The sequence below is a fragment of the Emys orbicularis genome, chromosome 4, assembly GCF_028017835.1.
Source record: "Emys orbicularis isolate rEmyOrb1 chromosome 4, rEmyOrb1.hap1, whole genome shotgun sequence".
NCBI lineage: Eukaryota > Metazoa > Chordata > Testudines > Emydidae > Emys > Emys orbicularis.
The window spans coordinates 66,115,300-66,133,187 of record NC_088686.1 but is presented as its reverse complement, the minus strand read 5'-3'; the positions used below and the strand labels follow the sequence as shown (position 1 = coordinate 66,133,187).

At 43.3% G+C, this 17,888-nt stretch overlaps 1 protein-coding gene across 1 annotated transcript; it reads right to left on the bottom strand.

The window, feature by feature from the left end:
- Positions 1 to 2,288: 2,288 nt before the first annotated feature.
- On the bottom strand, positions 2,289 to 10,018 carry LOC135878596 (photoreceptor outer segment membrane glycoprotein 2). The gene is made up of 3 exons (XM_065404301.1): positions 9,438 to 10,018; positions 4,769 to 5,015; positions 2,289 to 2,555 (listed from the first exon to the last, which is right to left on the bottom strand). Exons 1-3 carry the CDS (start codon positions 10,016 to 10,018, stop codon positions 2,289 to 2,291), a joined length of 1,095 nt encoding a protein of 364 aa, XP_065260373.1.
- Positions 10,019 to 17,888: the final 7,870 nt, after the last annotated feature.

Genomic DNA, 17,888 nt, shown 5'->3' with positions numbered 1-17,888 from the left:
GCTTATTTTAATGTTTTTCATTAAATAAGTGATGACTATGAAAATAAAATAGTTTAACACAAACTATGGACATTGTAACTTGAATATCATGTTTTCAGATAGGATGCACTGATGTAAATTGCTATGAACAGTTATTCCAGGGACTCTCAGATCTTTGGAGTCAAGGATTAATGTTAGCTGTGTATAGTTTCTCACTGATGGAGGGTGATTCTAACTAAGGCCCCAATTCAGCAAAGTACATAAACCCATATCTACCTTTTTAAGCATTGGAGTAGTCCAATTTGAAATCCATAGACATGTCCCTAAGTATCTTGCTGTCTCAGAGCCTAAATTACCACAAGATACATCTTATCTACAGTACATCCTTGATTACTCCAATGCAGGGTTCGGCAACCTTTCAGAAGTGGTGTGCCAAGTCTTCATTTATTCACTCTAATTTAAGGTTTCGCGTGCCAGTAATACATTTTAATGTTTTTAGAAGGTCTCTTTCTATAAGTCTTTAATATATAACTAAACTATTGTTGTATGTAAAGTAAATAAGGTTTTTAAAATGTTTAAGAAGCTTCATTTAAAATTAAATTAAAATGCAGAGCCCCCTGGACCAGTGGCCAGGATCCGGGCAGTGTGAGTGCCACTGAAAATCAGCTTGTGTGCCGCCTTTGGCACGCGTGACATAGGTTGCCTACCCCTGTTCTAATGTTATAGGAGACATTGAATAAGTTTGGATAATCAAGGGAATAGTTTCACTGTAACTATTGTACACTGTAACTATTGTACAATATTGCATGTCTCTGTTTTGGCAGCAGGGAGATACAGAAAATTGTTTCTTTATTGTATTTGGTTATTTAAATGAAATGTATTAGGTGCCCAAAGACACATTCCAACCAATAAGTTAACAACAAAGTATGAAGTAAAAATGTTTTATTTGGCCTGTTCTGTATCTTTAGCTACATATTAATCAGCTTAGTATGTGATGTGTACAATATATTGTCATGCTATTGATGAATCTCACACCAACATTCCAAGAAAGTCCTGTGGCACCTTTAAGACTAACAGAAGTATTGGGAGCATAAGCTTTCGTGGGTAAGAACCTCACTTCTTCAGATGCATCTGAAGAAGTGAGGTTCTTACCCACGAAAGCTTATGCTCCCAATACTTCTGTTAGTCTTAAAGGTGCCACAGGACCCTCTGTTGCTTTTTACAGATTCAAACTAACACGGCTACCCCTCTGATACTTGACAACATTCCAAGGACCAGGCTGGTCATCTAGGAAAGTGACAGAATGGGAAAGAGAGTGCCATTCTGTCTTCACTAGGCCCAAATAATCTCCAGTATTTCACCTCCCGAATCTGTAGCAGTGATTTGGACAGAGTAGGGGATTTTTGTGGGGGTGAGGGCAAGAAGAAGGGATTATATCTTATTCTACAATACATCTGTTTATGAGAAGTGCTGTTTGCTTTTTGTTAATGTGTTTTATTGTTGGTACAACTCTAATTTCAACATTTAATATCCTTAGCATTAAGCCTCCAATTTATTTCCTGTATAAAATTTCATTGAATGGGATTTCTTTTAGCATCTTCTATTGACTTTGAAAGACTAAGGACAGTTGAAATCGTCTAAAGTGTGAGAAAGAGCAGTCATAGTTGAAGACAGATTTCAGGGTTTTTCTTTAAAAATTATATAAAATTAACTTGCTTTTTCTTCACTCTACCATTTCAACTTGATTGCAGTTAGCTAATAAATTCCCTTTTGAAGCTCAGTAATACACTGGGAATTTGTCCATGGCGCTAAAATTTAGTAGGTTCACTTGGATTTTATTGTAGCAGCACTTTCACTTGATGATAGTTTGTCATTTCTTTAAGAACGTTATAATTCAAATGTAGAAAGACTGAAATAGTAGCTCCTTTGTAGGTGTCCATTCTGACTCTCCTCTGCTATATAGTCTTTGCTCTGATTTTCATGTTTTTCAGACCATGCGAGGAATATGTGGGGCAGGGTATGCAGTGAGAGATTGGAGAAAACTTAATCCATGCCATATCATTTTATGCAGTATTAAAAAGCGGGGCTTTCACAAGAGTAAAGAAGCCAGGGGGACAGGAACTCTGGCCTACAGAAGCTATATCCAGCCCAAGGAGTCTCAGCTTTTGGACTTGCCACCACGCTGTGACTTGTCCAATTACCCAGTTAGTGTTCCCATTTTGTCCCCACCAGTGAAAAATCTGGTAACTTCAGGATTGCAGTTAAGGTATCTCACCATATTTAGGTCTTTAATAAAGCATCTGTCATGTCTAGCTAGCTGTGGGGATGGATTTTGATGGAACATTGTCTGGACCATAGTTTGCAGTTTGAACATCCATATTGGGATCATTCATCTCTGAGACAGTAGAGATCTGACTGGCTTTGCCAAGGTTCTTAATGATGCTAAAGTTGTATTTGGCAGTTTCTACAAAGCTGTTCTCCAGTAACCAGCCATCTGACTCACACTCTGGATCACCCAATAGGAGAACATTCTTCATTGCCGTTTGCAGGTAACGGACCCCAATAAGTACAGAGATCTGTAAGAAAAGGATAATAGTTAACTATGGAGTGCATATTACAGCCTGAATTCCACTAGTGACAACTGGCTGTGTCCATTAGACATTAGTGTGATTATTAGTATTGGGTAGAACTGTTGAGATCCAGTAATAGATCTAACAAGTCTCCTGAAAGTATTAGAGAAAATTATACCACAGACAGTTTTATTAGACCTCTGTACTTCAATTCGAATTCTCAGTACAGCAAAGGATAGTATATAATTTCTGTTAAGTACTTCAGACAGAAGAGCTACCATTACTTACTGTGACCATTAGGCATGAGGGGTGAAATCCTGGACCAAATGAAGTAAATGCAGTGAGTGGGGTGTGGGCAGTTAGACCTAGTGGTTGGGGCTGAGTCATGCCTAGTGGAAGGCAGGGGAGCAGGGACCTGGAGTAAGGCAAGACAGCAAGAACTGGGAGTGAACAGGCATCTGGGATAGGAAGACCGGAACCAGGAGCAGGTGGGGAAACAGGAACTGGGATCAGGCAGGAATGCAGGGCTCAGGAGTCAGGTAAGCAGGAGGGGTCCATAGTAGCAGCCAGCCAGGGATTCCTCTAGTTAAGTGGTTCTCAACCTATTTACCATTGTGGGCCTTGGGGGGAAGAGGCGGGGCAGGGGCAGGGCCTCGTATGTCTGGTTTTCAGCAATTAAAAAGGTGGTAATCCTATGATTAGGCCGCAAGTGGATTGCAGTTGAGAACCACTGCTGACAACTTCCTGTTGTTACTTCCTGGTTTATATAGAGTCCCTCAGCCAATTGCGGGGCTGGATGTTCTCCCTCTCAGGAGTTTTGGGAGCAGGGCCCACTATCAGCTAATGCTTCACTGGATCTCTCCCTAGTTACTCATATGAGCAGCTGGGAGGCAGTTGTGGACTGGGCCCTACCTGGAGACCCATGGGCCTGGGTTCGAGGCCTGTGATTCCTCTCAGTAAATGGGAATTTTGCAATTTGCTTCTATGGAGCCCCAGTTTTATTAATGAGCTTTCATCATTCAGTGTTCAGTCATGTACCTACATCTCAATGCAGGAATTGAAAGGGGATAGCCTACAGTGTAGGATAAAGTCTAATCTTAGGGGAAAAAGCTTCCCACTCCCATAGATCAATGACAACCTGGAGGGTAGTTTTCCTGGTGGATTCCTGAGACTGAATTTTTCAAAAGTATCCAAAGGTATATTGGAACTGAGGTGGTGGCTGTTTAAAAGGCAAATGAGCGCTGGTTTGGCAGGAAGAACAGTACTGATAATTTCTGGCACCTTTAAAATGCATAGTGAAATTCTCAGGGGCAGATCCTTCCCCAGAACATAAATGCATATTGCATGAATGCATTTCAGTGAAGATGCAAGAAACTGTCTTTTCTGAAAATTGTTACTGTGTAATGTTTTTAAAACAAAATGTTTAATGCTTGTACAATAAAGTAACAATCAGAAAAAATCAAACTAGTATTAAAGAGGGATGGAAACTGGTTTTAATCACTGCCATTGGGCTCCTTTGAATGTGGGTCAAAGCTTCCAGTCAGTTTTCTCTGTAGCCCACAATAGCATGAATGCATTTTTGCAGATGCAAACACTTTGTCTACATGGTTATTTTGGTTGCAGAGCTGGAGGCTGCAGCTGAATATGTGTTCCATAATGGTATTTTCTAGCTGTTTGATAACCCCCAGCAGGGCACTCTGAGATATTGATATTAATCCAAACCTTTATTCATAGATAAAATTAACAGTTTATTTTAGTCTCCCTCTCTTTCCTCAGATTCCTTCTTAAAATTCACTTTTTCAAGCCATTTTTTCTCTTTTCCCATCTATAATCCTTACACCTACCTCACCTAATCTGCTATCCAGTGTCTTGTCCTGTTTGTCTCAGATTGTAAACTCTTCAGGGCAAGGAATGTGTCTTAATCTGTTTAAACATTTACAATGTTTATACATATACATGATTTCTTGTCGTTATAATTTTCAGTGAGATTTGCTTCTCCTCTTATGGACTTGGAGAAAGCTGCCTGTACTCAAGAAAGTGTTTCTGGAATTGTATTGGAGACATTAGCTGACCAAATCACTGGATGATTGCAGATGTGCCTCTCACGCATTACACTCTAGTCATTCCCATTCCTATTTCCAGAGATCAGGCAGCCTGAAAGTATTCATCTCCAAGTTCTGATATAGGAATCTCTCACAACCCACCTTCTCAAGCCTTACCTCAAACAACCAGATGATGAGCACTGTGAGCCCAATTGACCTCATGATATCAGTGTAGTAATCCAGCAGGGCCTGCCTGCACCCCTTCATCCAGATATTGAGCTCCTCCATCAGAAAATCATAATTATAGTGAGCAGTGTTATTTGTAAGATGGTATTGGATACAAGGCCGTGGTGAATTTGGATTGCAGCAGCTGAAGGGCACTCCATCCACCAAGAACTTCCCATCAACATTACTTTTCAGACGGCTGCAACAAGATGGAAAGTAAAGGCATTATAGAGCTGGTAGCAGCAGCAATAGATACATTGGCAATTTCTGTCGCTGTTGTTTAGAAGCTACATAACTCTGGATAGCTGCAGACCTTTCAAAGGTGGAGTAGGGAGAATGAGAATACATTTCCCCAATATGCGATGCTGTTCAATGTGGAAAGGAGAAATTTCTCTTCCGCTAAAGTGTTTCCTCAAGTGTAGCATCAGTTCTATGTTACATATGACCTCTGATGAGGGGCTGTGTCCTGCATTTGCAGGGAGTGGATTCAATGATGATATGGAGAACAGGACAAGGTATCTATCTAGACACCTGCACTAAGAATATTAAAAAAGCAAAAACTATAATTTGGTTTTCTTGGTGCAATTCTAGTGCAGGACAGAGCGTTATAATGCTGTGTTTTGCTAGCAGCTCTGCTTCTCTAGTGATTTTTGTAACATAAGAATGTCTAAAAAACATCACCTAATACAGGAACAAATGTGGGCCACAGTAACCATGAGAGATTGCTTATTGACTGTTGAACACTGTATCCATCTGACGTGGCTGGAATGACATGTATTCCATGACCATTTACTATACATGAATGTCCCCTCTCTATTTTGCTATGATGTCCATCTGCTTGCATTTGGAAAGGAAGATGATGTCTGTCTGTATCTGTACGAGTTTTTTCATGAAGTTGATGGATTTCCACTCCATACGGCTAAATGCAGTGCCTTGCATAATGACAGGCTACTCTGAAACCTGTCTTTATTTTGCTAGTGGTCCTATTAGAAATACTGAAGTTGCTTGTTTAACATCCTGTCAAAATGTTATCCCTCAGTGAGCTACCACCAAATCTCAGGGAGGTTGCCTGCTATATCAACTACAGGACTGAGATAAGTATGAACTCCTCCATCTTGTAAAGTCTCTACCTTACTTTTGCTCCTCTGATTCTCTGGGCTACTCTACTCCTGCTAATGGGAGCAGAATGAAACAGAGATAAAAGAACCTCATCAGTCAAGTGCCTGAAAGTGCATGGAATATAACTAGTGTAAGTGTCATAGAGCAACAAATTGGCAGGAGAACAGGAAGGTGAACCAAAGAGACACAGAACTGAGGCCAGGAAAGAAACCATAGTGGAGGGGAAAGGAGAGGGTGGACAGATCAAATGGAAAAGGAAAAGGTTCCGATCTTGGCCTGTAGTTCCCCTTTACTCATGATCCTCACTCCCAATGTCCCCCCCACCTCTAAAATGATAGAATAATGGCTCCTGTATCTCAGTGACATGACTCCATTTAGCTACATGGTGATGGTTAAAATTCACTCATTTTCTGGGGCCCTAAGCATTCTTTTATTCCTAGCCATCATTTTTTCATTTCCTTGTTGCTCACTCCAAGTAGCTGTGGTGAGAAGGGTACTCTATTTCTAATATCTGCAACAGAAGGTTCAAAAATCTGCCATAGTATTTCCCTCAGTGATGGCAAATAGCAAATTCTGACAAGTAATGTTGGAATTTGCTACTGCTGTACCAATGGCAGAAATGTTATGGGTAAGAAAACTGGGCAACGTGGGGAGATGCTCATTAGAACTTACTACCTTACTTCAGAGTAATCACATTACATGGGTTGTAGCAGCCATTTTTATGGTGAACAAAAACAGATAGGTAACCCCGTTTACCTTTATACTCCAAGGATGTGCTTGTAACTAACCAAAGCAATCATATGATCTTGTTAGCGCCTTTTTCCCCCTTCTACAACTTCCAGCCTTTGTTACCATTTCTTGTCCTAGTGTGGTTTAATTTAGATTGGAGGCTCTTCAGAGCAGGGACATTGTTTTATTTGTCTACACAGCGCATCATGTGCATTAATGGTGCCGTATAAGCAAATAAGTTCTTGATGAGATGTGACACAGAACAGTGTTGTTTCTGCAGGACTGGCAGGAGTGAAAAAGCAATTCATTTTACTTTTGTCTCGAAAGGTCAGCCGATATTGTTTGGCGTTCCCATGGAGAGCAGATCTGCTGAGTATAACAGTTATATCACTTTTCAAAGTAGAACCATGCTTTAAAACACCTCTTCAATCAATCTGCCCTCTCTTGTCAATACTTCCCACATTCTCCTTCTCCTAAGCAGTTATCCTAAGCCTTATTTTATTTACATGGTAAACTGCTCTGGGCAGGAAAGGGGTCTTTGTCAGCTGCTTCTTTAACATTCTGATTGTTACTTTTTATGTTAAAAGAAGACTGCAGTAATTCCTTCTTAGATAAGTGAACCACTTAACTCTTCATGCTTTTCATGGGAAACCAGCACCAACATGCAACTTTTCTCCTGAGATTTCCAGTCTCCCCCTCATCTTTTTATGTAATATATATGGTGTTTGCAATGTCATTAACTCTCCAGAGTGGAAGCGCACTGAGCCTTGAACTTAGAGTTGTAGAGCCATGTATGTGAAGGAAGAGCTTTCAATTTTTTAAAAATGCAATTAATGATGACCAGACAATGTGGTGGCAGCACAATCAATGGTTTTCCTTCACTTCCAGAAAACTGACTAGCAGACTGCTATGATTGAAATTCAGGGTAGCTGACTTGCCACCTTACAGAGGGAGTGAACATTTCAATGCATTGTGTAATATACCAAAACAAATTTTTTTAAAAGGCAACTTTTTATCATCCACATAGTTAACACATTTTGTAGATAGAATGATAATTCCAGATTTGACTTTACAGCTCTTATTCAAAGAGAGAAGTCCAGCGGATTTAGGGCTTGCTTCTGCTCCCTTTTAAGTCACTGAGAGTTTTGATAGACTTATAATGTGAGCAAGATAGTGCCCTTAAGGGCTACCACACTAAGTTTATGTTCATCCTTGGTCTTAGGGTGACCATGTGGCCTAAACGAAGTGCTATTACTGTAATTATCTACCTGGCTGATACCATCAGATGTAGGGTTACCATATTCAAACATTTAAAAAAGAGGACACTCCACGGGGCCCCGGTCCCGCCCCCGGCCCTGCCCCAACTCCGCCCCCATTCCAACCCCTTCCCCAAAGTCCCTGCCCCAACTCTGCCCCCTCCTCTGAGCACCCCCTCTTCCCCCTCCTCCCTCCCGCTCTGATCTTGGTTGGGGGTTGCTAAGTGCTTCCCTGCTCCCCACTCGCCCCTGCAGCCTCTGCGCCCCCTGCTCCCCACTCGCCCCTGCAGCCTCTGCGCCCCCTGCTCCCCACTCACCCTGCAGCCTCTGCACCCCCTGCCTGCCCTGCTCCCCACTCGCCCTGCAGCCTCTGCGCCCCCTGCCCTGCCCCTGCAGCCTCTGCGCCCCCTGCTCCCCACTCCCCCTGCAGCCTCTGCACCCCCTGCCCCTGCAGCCTCTGCACCCCCCCTGCAGCCTCTGTGCCCCCTGCTCCACACTCGCCCTGCAGCCTCTGCACCCCCTGCCCCTGCAGCCTCTGCACCCCCCCTGCAGCCTCTGTGCCCCCTGCTCCACACTCACCCTGCAGCCTCTGCACCCCCTGCCTGCCCCGCTCCTGCTCGCCCTGCAGCCTCTGCGCCCCCTGCCTGCCCTGCCCCTGCAGCCTCTGTGCCCCCTGCCTGCCCTGCCCCTGCAGCCTCTGCACCTCCCGCCTGCCCTGCTCCCCACTCGCCCTGCAGCCTCTGCACCCCCCACTCGCCCTGCAGCCTCTGCGCCCCCTGCCTGCCCCTGACGCCTCTGCACCCCCCGCCTGCCCTGCTCCTCCTCGCCCTGCAGCCTCTGTGCCCCCTGCCCCGCAGCCTCTGCTCACCCGGCGGAGTGAGAGCTGCAGGCTCCACGTGGACTCTGACACTGCGGGCTACTCTGTGGGGGAGGGACTCTGTCTGCTAGAGGCTCTAGTGGCTGGGAGCGGCTTTCAATCAGGCCAGGCGTCCAATCAGCCGCGCCGCACTCCGCAGGAGGGGAAATCCCGGACATTTCTTCTTGATTAGAAATCCCCCACCCCCCCACCGCCACGGCCATTTAACACTGAAAAACCCGGACATGTCCGGGAAATCCGGATGGATGGTAACCCTAATCAGATGCATTACACAGACTCTGCATGTGTTATGTTGACATCTCTGTGCTGATCCGATCACAGAAGTACTTCCTTTCCTTGAGCTGGACACACCACCAGAATTGATCAATGTGATCTTTGGAAGAACTCGTCTTTCCCTCACTCCCAAAATGTCCTAATCCTAACCACTGAAGTTTGATCTTCAAATGCAGGTGCAACAACCAGCTTTGCCCTGCTTTCCCCACCCTTCAGTGCTTATCCTCATATATTGACTCTCTAATGTGCCTCTACCTTTTGCTCAATACAAATTCTTTTTGAGTGAGGTGGGGTTTTTTTGGGGGGGGGGGAAGAAGGGGAGATTTATTCCTTCTCTAACTTTCTATCATGACCAATGAATACTTACTCCAAAATCTCTTTGGAGGCCATATTCAGATAACGAACAGATATCCACTGAATTTCAAACCAGTCTCTGAAGCCATTGTTTCCACAGCACTGGAATCCAATTTGTAATAGGTCTATGGTTTTCTTTAAGAAGCACCGTCCAGGGATGTCTGTGTCCTTGTAGAACTTAATAGCATCTCTCAATCCCAGATAAAGAGATTCCTCCAGCTCATTCCTCATGGTGTAGCACATGAGAGCACCCACCAGGATGCAGAAGGTGAAGCAGAAGGTGCACACAATGTAAGGGAGCATGACTAGCCTCCATCGAGAGAACTTGGTGGTGTCCGAACAGTCATAGCAGATTTTGCCACCAAGGAAGTTGATGATGCAAGCTATGACCCCTACTGAGATGAGCATGTTGGGAACAGAGTTAATCTCCCCTTTTGCCATCACCTCACTGCGCTTCTTGATCTCTATTTTCAGAAAGAGACCCAGGCTGAAGAGAATGACACCAGTCGCTACAGAAACCCAATTGAGGATCCACAGGATCTGAGCCAATTTGTCTCTCTTAGTTTTTGTGAATTTTACTTTAAGGACTGCCATGGTCAGATCAGCATTGGAAAAAGAAACGTAGATCAGGGGAAGCTCATAAGCAGATTAATAGCATGTATCTAGAGTGACGAAGGCATGCTGTAGAAGCCTGTGAAGGAAAGGAAGAGAGATTACTGTCTGTCCTTTGTTGTATATTTATATAACATGTGCAGGGAACTTTCTATACACTCTGAAGCTGTATTTAAGATCTGCCAGGAGCACCCCAGCTCCTGCTTCAATTTTCTCCAAGAAGGAGGAATTTAGAAAGATATAATTCTAGGGAGAGATTGGAAACACTTAAAACAAAACAAAACAAAAAACCTCCAACCAAGCAAAAAACACAGTATACCAACAAGGGTGGTTTTAGGATTTTCACTGATGGGGGAGTGCTCACTTAATGTAGTGAAAATATTATTTTGTATGCCTAGACCAGGAATACTGTGGTCAGTTCTGGTCACCCTGTCTAAATGAGGCTAGAACAGAAACAGAAGGGGTTTAAAGCCCAGCAACAAAGATGACTTCAGTGCAGTTATACAAGGAATGAACTTGCTCCGTTTTGTTAAAATACCATTTACACTGCTGTTTTTCTAAGACCAAACTTCTCCAACTTTTTGGAATATCTAAAAATACATTTTATTTTTATAGTGTGAAAAGCTGAATGAATTCCTCATGAAAGATGATAAACTCCCCTCCCCCACAATTTTTTTTAGTAACTTGATCTGACATAAAAACTCTGTTTCCAGCGGCTGAAAAAAAAGTCACCCCAGAAAGAATAAACAAATTCTCACAAACTAAAAATGAAACTAAATCATCTAAGATGCTCTAGTCTTTTATCTGTCTGACTGCCTTTTCTCTGCATTTAAAGGTCATTATTAAAACTGAGTGTTTGGAACAGTGCAATATATTAGTTGTCTATCAACCACCACACTGTCCTTTCCCTAGACATTTTTTTAAATGAGTCCCCCACCTTCCTGTCAAAGCCCTAAAAATCCATCCCAATTTTACTTAACACCCCTGCCACCTTCACGGCCCTTGAGAAGGGCTTCCATCTTTCTGGCAAAAGAAGACTGGAAAAGTCTGTCTTCAGAGGCCACCCATATCTTAGTCACAGAGGTTGCTGTTTTGATCAATGTAAGGAGCTCACTAGCTACTTGATACCCTATCATTTGCCTATACCACTTTCTTACTTTTGATATATTCTTTTCCCTTTCTTTATTAACCTTCATTGTCCTCTTTAAATTGGATATACGTTGAATTATCTTTTGGTTGAAATCTAAGGTCCTAATCACTTATCATCAAATATTCCATTATACTTTCTCCAAGAGCAGGGTTTTTATAACCCCAGTGTCATGGACAGATTTAAACTAAGGTAATTACATTCCTCCTATCTCACCTCCCCCTATAGATTCATTTAGATAAAGAATTCTTCATTTCCCTTCCCAGGCTGTTGTATAGTGGTGGTGTTAAAAAATTGCAGTGCTCCGGGAGCAGGTTGACTAAGTGGAGCCTGGATCCTCCATGGATTCAGCACCTCAACCCAAATTCTAGGATCTTTGCCTACTTCCCCCCATCTCTTTCTTTCTCCTGCCTCCCAGTTTCCTACCTTGTGTAATAATTTTCCTTTTCCTCTTTCCTGTCCATCTTGCTGGTTTGCCACTCTTTTGAATGAACTCCTGGTAGTGTGGGAATTGCTTGGAGCTGGACAGGCTCACAGCTGATGCCAGCCTCCTGTTCTCTGGCAGGTGTGGGCTCTCTTCCACAGCTGCTGCCACCTGCTGGGGGTTCCTGGAGGAGTTTCTACACTGGTTACAACTGCTACTACTGCTTCAATCTACTGGAGATTCCTTGGTCCTATCTGTCATGATGCCTCCAGAGCTTTTGAACTCAGTGCTACAAAGTATCAGTATCTGATCCAATTTAAGGTCTTCCCCTTCAAAGTCCTCAATTTCTTAGGGCAAGAATGTGTCTTCCTCTGCACCTCTCTCATAACATTATTTTCAACAGGTATAACTTAAGCTGATGGTGCCTAGGGACAACGGTTGCTGGAGATGAAAACAGGGGTTTCTTCATTGGGGGGTGCGTGGCTGTGGAACTCTGCTGAAACAGGTTAAAATCAGCTCCTGTTTTACCTCCTTTAGAGCACAAGACTCAACTGTTTGCAATAGGCTTTCCTCTGCAGAGGTGATGACATTGAACTCTCTTTTCCTCCCCTCCTGCAAAACATTCCCCCCTGAGGCCTGGTCTACACACAGTTTTTGAACTGATTTAACTAGGGATGAGATTTTTATACTGATATGGTTAAATTGGTGCAACCCCAAATGTGGATGCAGTTATACAAGTATAAAGATGTTTATCCTGGAATTGATTAATCCCATACATTTATAGGAATAAGATATGCTGGTGCAAACATTTTTATGCAGCTATAACTGCATCCACATGAGGGGCTTGTATTGCTTTAACTATACCTGTTTGAAACCAATACAGTTACAGTAGTACAAAAAACATGTGTAGGCAAGCCCTAAGGAACTGACAACCCACAGAACTAGAACTCCATAGAGTAGAGAATATAGATGTCTTGAAGCTTAAAAGACATGTATTTAGTACCTAGACACCATTGTGATTGGTGCATTATAAATACATATGTATCAGTTAAAAAGAACATAATGGAAACAAACTAATCATTGATGATATTCAGTTGACTTCAGTTGCACATGTGAGAAGAGAGCAGTTCTATTTGCACATCCGTGGAGTGGGTTGCTTTGTTTGTATTTGGATGTGGGTGTGTGTCCTCATGATCCTGAATACTAGCGTGATGCCTTAATGTGTATGAGACCAAATTAATTCCTGGTGCAACTCTATTAAGTTACACTAGGGATGAATTTGGTCCCAGGATTACACATGTCTGTAATTTTCCTAAAAAGTTAATGGCTTGATTTTTAGAGGTGCTGAGACCTGCAACTCCCTTTGACGTCAAATGGAGTTGTACCTGCTCAGCATCTCTGAAATTCAGGTCCTAATTTTAATACTCATGAAGGGTGGCAAATTTTGACAGGCCTGGAGATTAAAGCTGTTTGTCCACAAAACAGCTCTCCAAGGAGCAGCAGGAGAGTATGCTTCCCTCACACCATTCTTCAACAATGTGCCTCAACACTGTTCTGACAGGACCATCTCTACAGGTGAGCAGATAGTTTAGCCTATGTATAAGCTGAGTACTGGGACTGTCTGCTGAGCCTGATGACAGTATCTTTGACTGTTTCACCAATTAAGCTGTTCATGACCTGAACCTAAATAGCTGTATGCAGCTGTTGCAAATGGGTTTAGCTCTCACTGATACTCAGACCTTGCAAACACGTCAAAGAGAATCTGTTTTAAAATCTCTTCACCGCTGACATGCAGTGCACATTCAGGGGCCAGGCTATTTTAATGCATCGCCATAGTTTCTATGAAATGTGAGGAGGCACTTACATCAGGCCACACAGATGCCTCTTTGCTGGCGGTATGTAGTGTATGTCTGCAGCACGGGATAGACAACTTAAAAAATCTTTCTTTAACATCTGAGCAAAATTTGCAATCTAAACTTTAAAATTTGTATTCCACCTTTCCCTTCACCTTCATCCACTTGAGTTGAGATGCATGGCTCAGGGTGAAATAATTGAACCAAAGTAAGTGCATGTATTAGACTTCACCAGTCATAGATGAATTCTGGCTGAAATTCACTGCAGTGCAAGGGGACCACTAGAGGCCCTGTGTAATGGGGGTGACTTTAATCTTATGTAGCTACTGACACATCACTTAATTCCCTGTTTTTTTCATCCCTTGAGGTTGTTTATAATAATTCAATGAAATTTTCATATTAAGGAGTGACTCCACTAGGCAACCCCCCCTCAAGTAACTATCTCCCTATAAACTATCCCCAATATTTCTATTTGATTTTAGTTGAAGCGTTTGATTCACTGTATATTTCCACTTGCATCTGCCAGGGAAACCCATGCTGCAGACTCCTAGCAACAGAATGTCTGCCTGGAATGAGGGCTCCAGTGTAAGCTATACTACTCTGGGAAAGAAGGGGAAAGACCCCGTGGAAGAGTGCAGTGGGTTCTGTGTGACTTCTCCTGTTCTCCACAAGTGTTGTAAAATCTGTGGCGTTTCACCACAGATCTTGTGGATATTCCTGGGTGTGTGGCAGCTCTGGCTTCACCTACTCTGGAGTTGGGGGACAACCCTCCCATCCATACCTGATAGACTGATCTGCAGGAAACTTCAAACTGAAAGTCAGAATTTCCTAGACCCTTTGTGGGTATTTCCCATATAGGAACAATTTGTTCCTATGCTAGTCATTTATTAAATTCCTTAGGGGGTTAAACTTTTAAACCAGGTGATGCTTTCCTAGCATTCCTCTCCACTGTAATAATTTGTGTAAACATATATGTTATTGTTATACTTCCACTAACAGTTCAATTAAAAGGTGTATGCAGGCATCTAGCTCAAAACGGAATACAGCATTAATAGTGCCCCATGGCAGCCTTTCTTAATGCATCACAGTGAAAGACTCATTCTCCAGCATACAAATGTAAGTGCAGTTATGGTGTAAAAAATGACTGCAAAAATTATATTGTCTTACACTTCACCATCAGTTCCTATGTGTTTTCAAGTTACATATGCAAATTTTACTGCTATAAATCAGCTTTTATTCCTTTTAGCTGTTCAGAGCCCACACAACTGTCTGTCTAGACTATGGAAATACACATCACCACTGATTCCCTTCCAAAATTATAAATGTGTAGACAAAGATTTCTTTCTTTCTCCTAGTTACGGGAGAGCATTCTGGGTTCTGTTCACTGAGAAATATTTCTCTTCCAACAGCTGAAACTCAATAAACATGGAATCCCCATGATACCATTGTCACACTTTCCCTATTTTGACTAAAACTGCCTTTAAAAATGGGGCCTTCTGCAGTGCATTGCACCTTCATTTCAGGATATCCACTATATACTACTTGTGTTATGTCAAACTACACTTGCCTGTCACAGGACAGGCACTAATTGTTTAGTTTTAATTTATTTATGGAATGGAAATCAACATAGGAAAATTGCCTCAAAGTTATGTTACAAACTAGCTATGTCTTATCTCACAAGCTTCACTCAAACCTGCCTCTTTAGTCACACATGCCTTCTAGGTTATAGCCCACGAAAGCTTATGCCCAAATAAATTTGTTAGTCTCTAAGGTGCCACAAGAACTCCTCATTTTTTCTTATTTATTGTACAACTGTTGCAAAGGAAACCACTAACCTGTTTCAGATCATTGGAGACCATCTCAAAACTGGCACTTTCCTGATAAAGGGTAACCAGGTATAGGGGGTCACTGGATCAGGCATCCTGAGGAAGAGTCAGCCACCAATATCCAAGCATCTAAAATCTTTACACAACACTTACCCAGGGAGAGGGGGAAAGACTTAAACTCTCCTGCCCATACTAATCCCTGCTGCATTTCTAATCATGGCTAAGAGATTTATTGCAGGGTTCTTATGCCACCAGGTTAAATCCTGCAAAACAGGCCACTTAACCAAATGTAATCTGAGACCTCTGTGACATACTGTACTTACGGCAGCTTCTTTTATCAGCCACCTATAGGCCTGGGGCAGTAAGCAATTAATATTGCCCCTTCACATAGAGTACCCTGATTCATTCACCATCTCTTAAACCACTCTTACACACACACATTCTCTCTCTCTCGAATATAAATATGCCCCAAAGCTAAAAGGCTAGAGTAATGAAAGTCTCAGCTCTTTCTAGAATGGAAAATCAGCTCAGGCTTTCCTCATTTATGTGAATTCTAATGTTGCTTACCCATAGTTCCACGTATGGTATTTTGTTGCTTTAGTTGGAATTTGTCTGAGTATATAAAAATAGTTACTGTAACTGTAAACATGAAGGGCATAGGAATTGTACAGGACATACCCTGGGGTGAGTGGTTCACCCTGACTGTACAAGTAATGGATGCTGGTTTGGGAATGGTATTCAGATTCAACAGGAATATGATAGAGGGTTTTGTCCCAGAGACAGGGAGCAGTATACCAGACAGCAGGGACTCTGTCTAAGAATCCTGTTTTGTTCTGGGTTCTCCATGTGGAGCTTTTGAACCCTGCATGGAGTGATTCAGTGAGATTGTACCAGATGCAACCATGCTGAGCTGTCAGCGCTGGTGGCAGAGAACTAACTTCACAGCAAGGCTTGACCAGACTAATGGAGGTGACGCAGAGCTGACTTTACAGTGAAGCCTGACTGGACTGGTGGCAGCAACAGCACCAGATCAGATGTCACAGAAGTAGACCATAGCTGCACGTTAGACTGGGACCTGCAGACTTCTCTGGGCTGGAACACACCAGTAGAGAAGACAATTCCGATGACTCCTCCCTGACTACCACCATGTCTATTTGGATCCGTGGGTGAAGATTACTATTGTGGTAAAGAGTTCTGGAGTACCACAGGCCAGACAATTAATACTTGAAACTCTGGTGTTGAGCATACTCCTGATATGCTGGCTGAGTTTTCCTCCTATTCTTGTATGTAAATATATATGTGATTGTTGTGTTTATCATCTTTTTTTTCCTTTTTCCCCAAACAAGAAGTATTTATAGTTCCATATCCCTGAGGACTTCAGAGTGGTTGTGAATGGGGAAGAACTACCTAGAAAGGTGACCAGGGAGTTTACCCAAAGACAGAAATAAGTGTTCAGCTGTGGGTTGGGACTTGAAGCCATTGTTTTATTTATTTTCGAAAAGGATCCCTGGGCAGTTAAACCTGGCCTTTGTTTCTCCCATTGACACCTGTCAAAAGGGTTACACAGATAATGTCCATACAAAACATTTCTCTCACTTAAAGATAAGCTTGTTCAAGTGTGTTTCTGCACAGAGCAAACACTAACAGCCAGGAACCATAAGTTAACACAAAAGTTACATCCAACATATACAAATCTCCCAGCATTCACATACAGCTATCATGGCATTCATCACACCAATGCACTAAGACCATCTGTAAAATATTCAATTCAAAAGTGTTACCATCCTCCGTGCATTCATCAAAGAACTGCAATGCACAACATTGAGAGAAACTGAAGCACAGGAAGGTTGAGGACAAAAAATGTTAAATTATCCACTAATTTTAGGTGCTTGCCCCCTAGACCCCTAAGACCCATCTTTTAAAGGTGCTGAGCAGCTGCAGCTCCTGTTTATTTTGATTTGTGTTGCAGGTGCTCAGCACCTCTGATAAATGAAGGTGGCTTGATTAAGTGCATAAGCACCTAAGCTTGAAAATTTTGTCCTATGACTTTATAGCACCGTGTGCATCTACATTATGTCCATTTGTATTAGTAATATAGAGTAGAGAGCTGAAGCCAAGGTTATCTATAGTTACAGCAAGGAATTGATCCCGGGTTCCAGTCTGGCTCTGCAACTGTCCAACTATGTGATGCTGGGCAAGTTACTTAGGCCCAAATTTTCATAAATGGTCTCTGATTTTGGGGTGCACCTATTTATACACCATGGGCCTGACTTTCATAAATACTGAGCAGGGCCGGCTCTGGCTTTTTTGATGCCCCCCCCCCCCCCCCCCGTGGGGGGGGGGGGAAGGGCGGCCGGAGCCCTGGGAGGAGGGCGGCGAGCCCCGGCGGGGGCTCCGCTCTCCCCCCGGCGGCCAGAGCGCTGGGGGCAGGGCGGCGAGCCCCGGCCGGGGCTCCGCTCTCCCCCCGGCGGCCAGAGTGCAGGGGGCAGGGCGGCGAGAGGGCGGCGAGCCCTGGCTGGGGCTCGCCGCTCTCCCCCCGGCGGCCGGGGGGAGGGCGCCGGGGGGGAGGGCGGCCAGAGCGCCGGGGGGAGGGCGGCGAGCC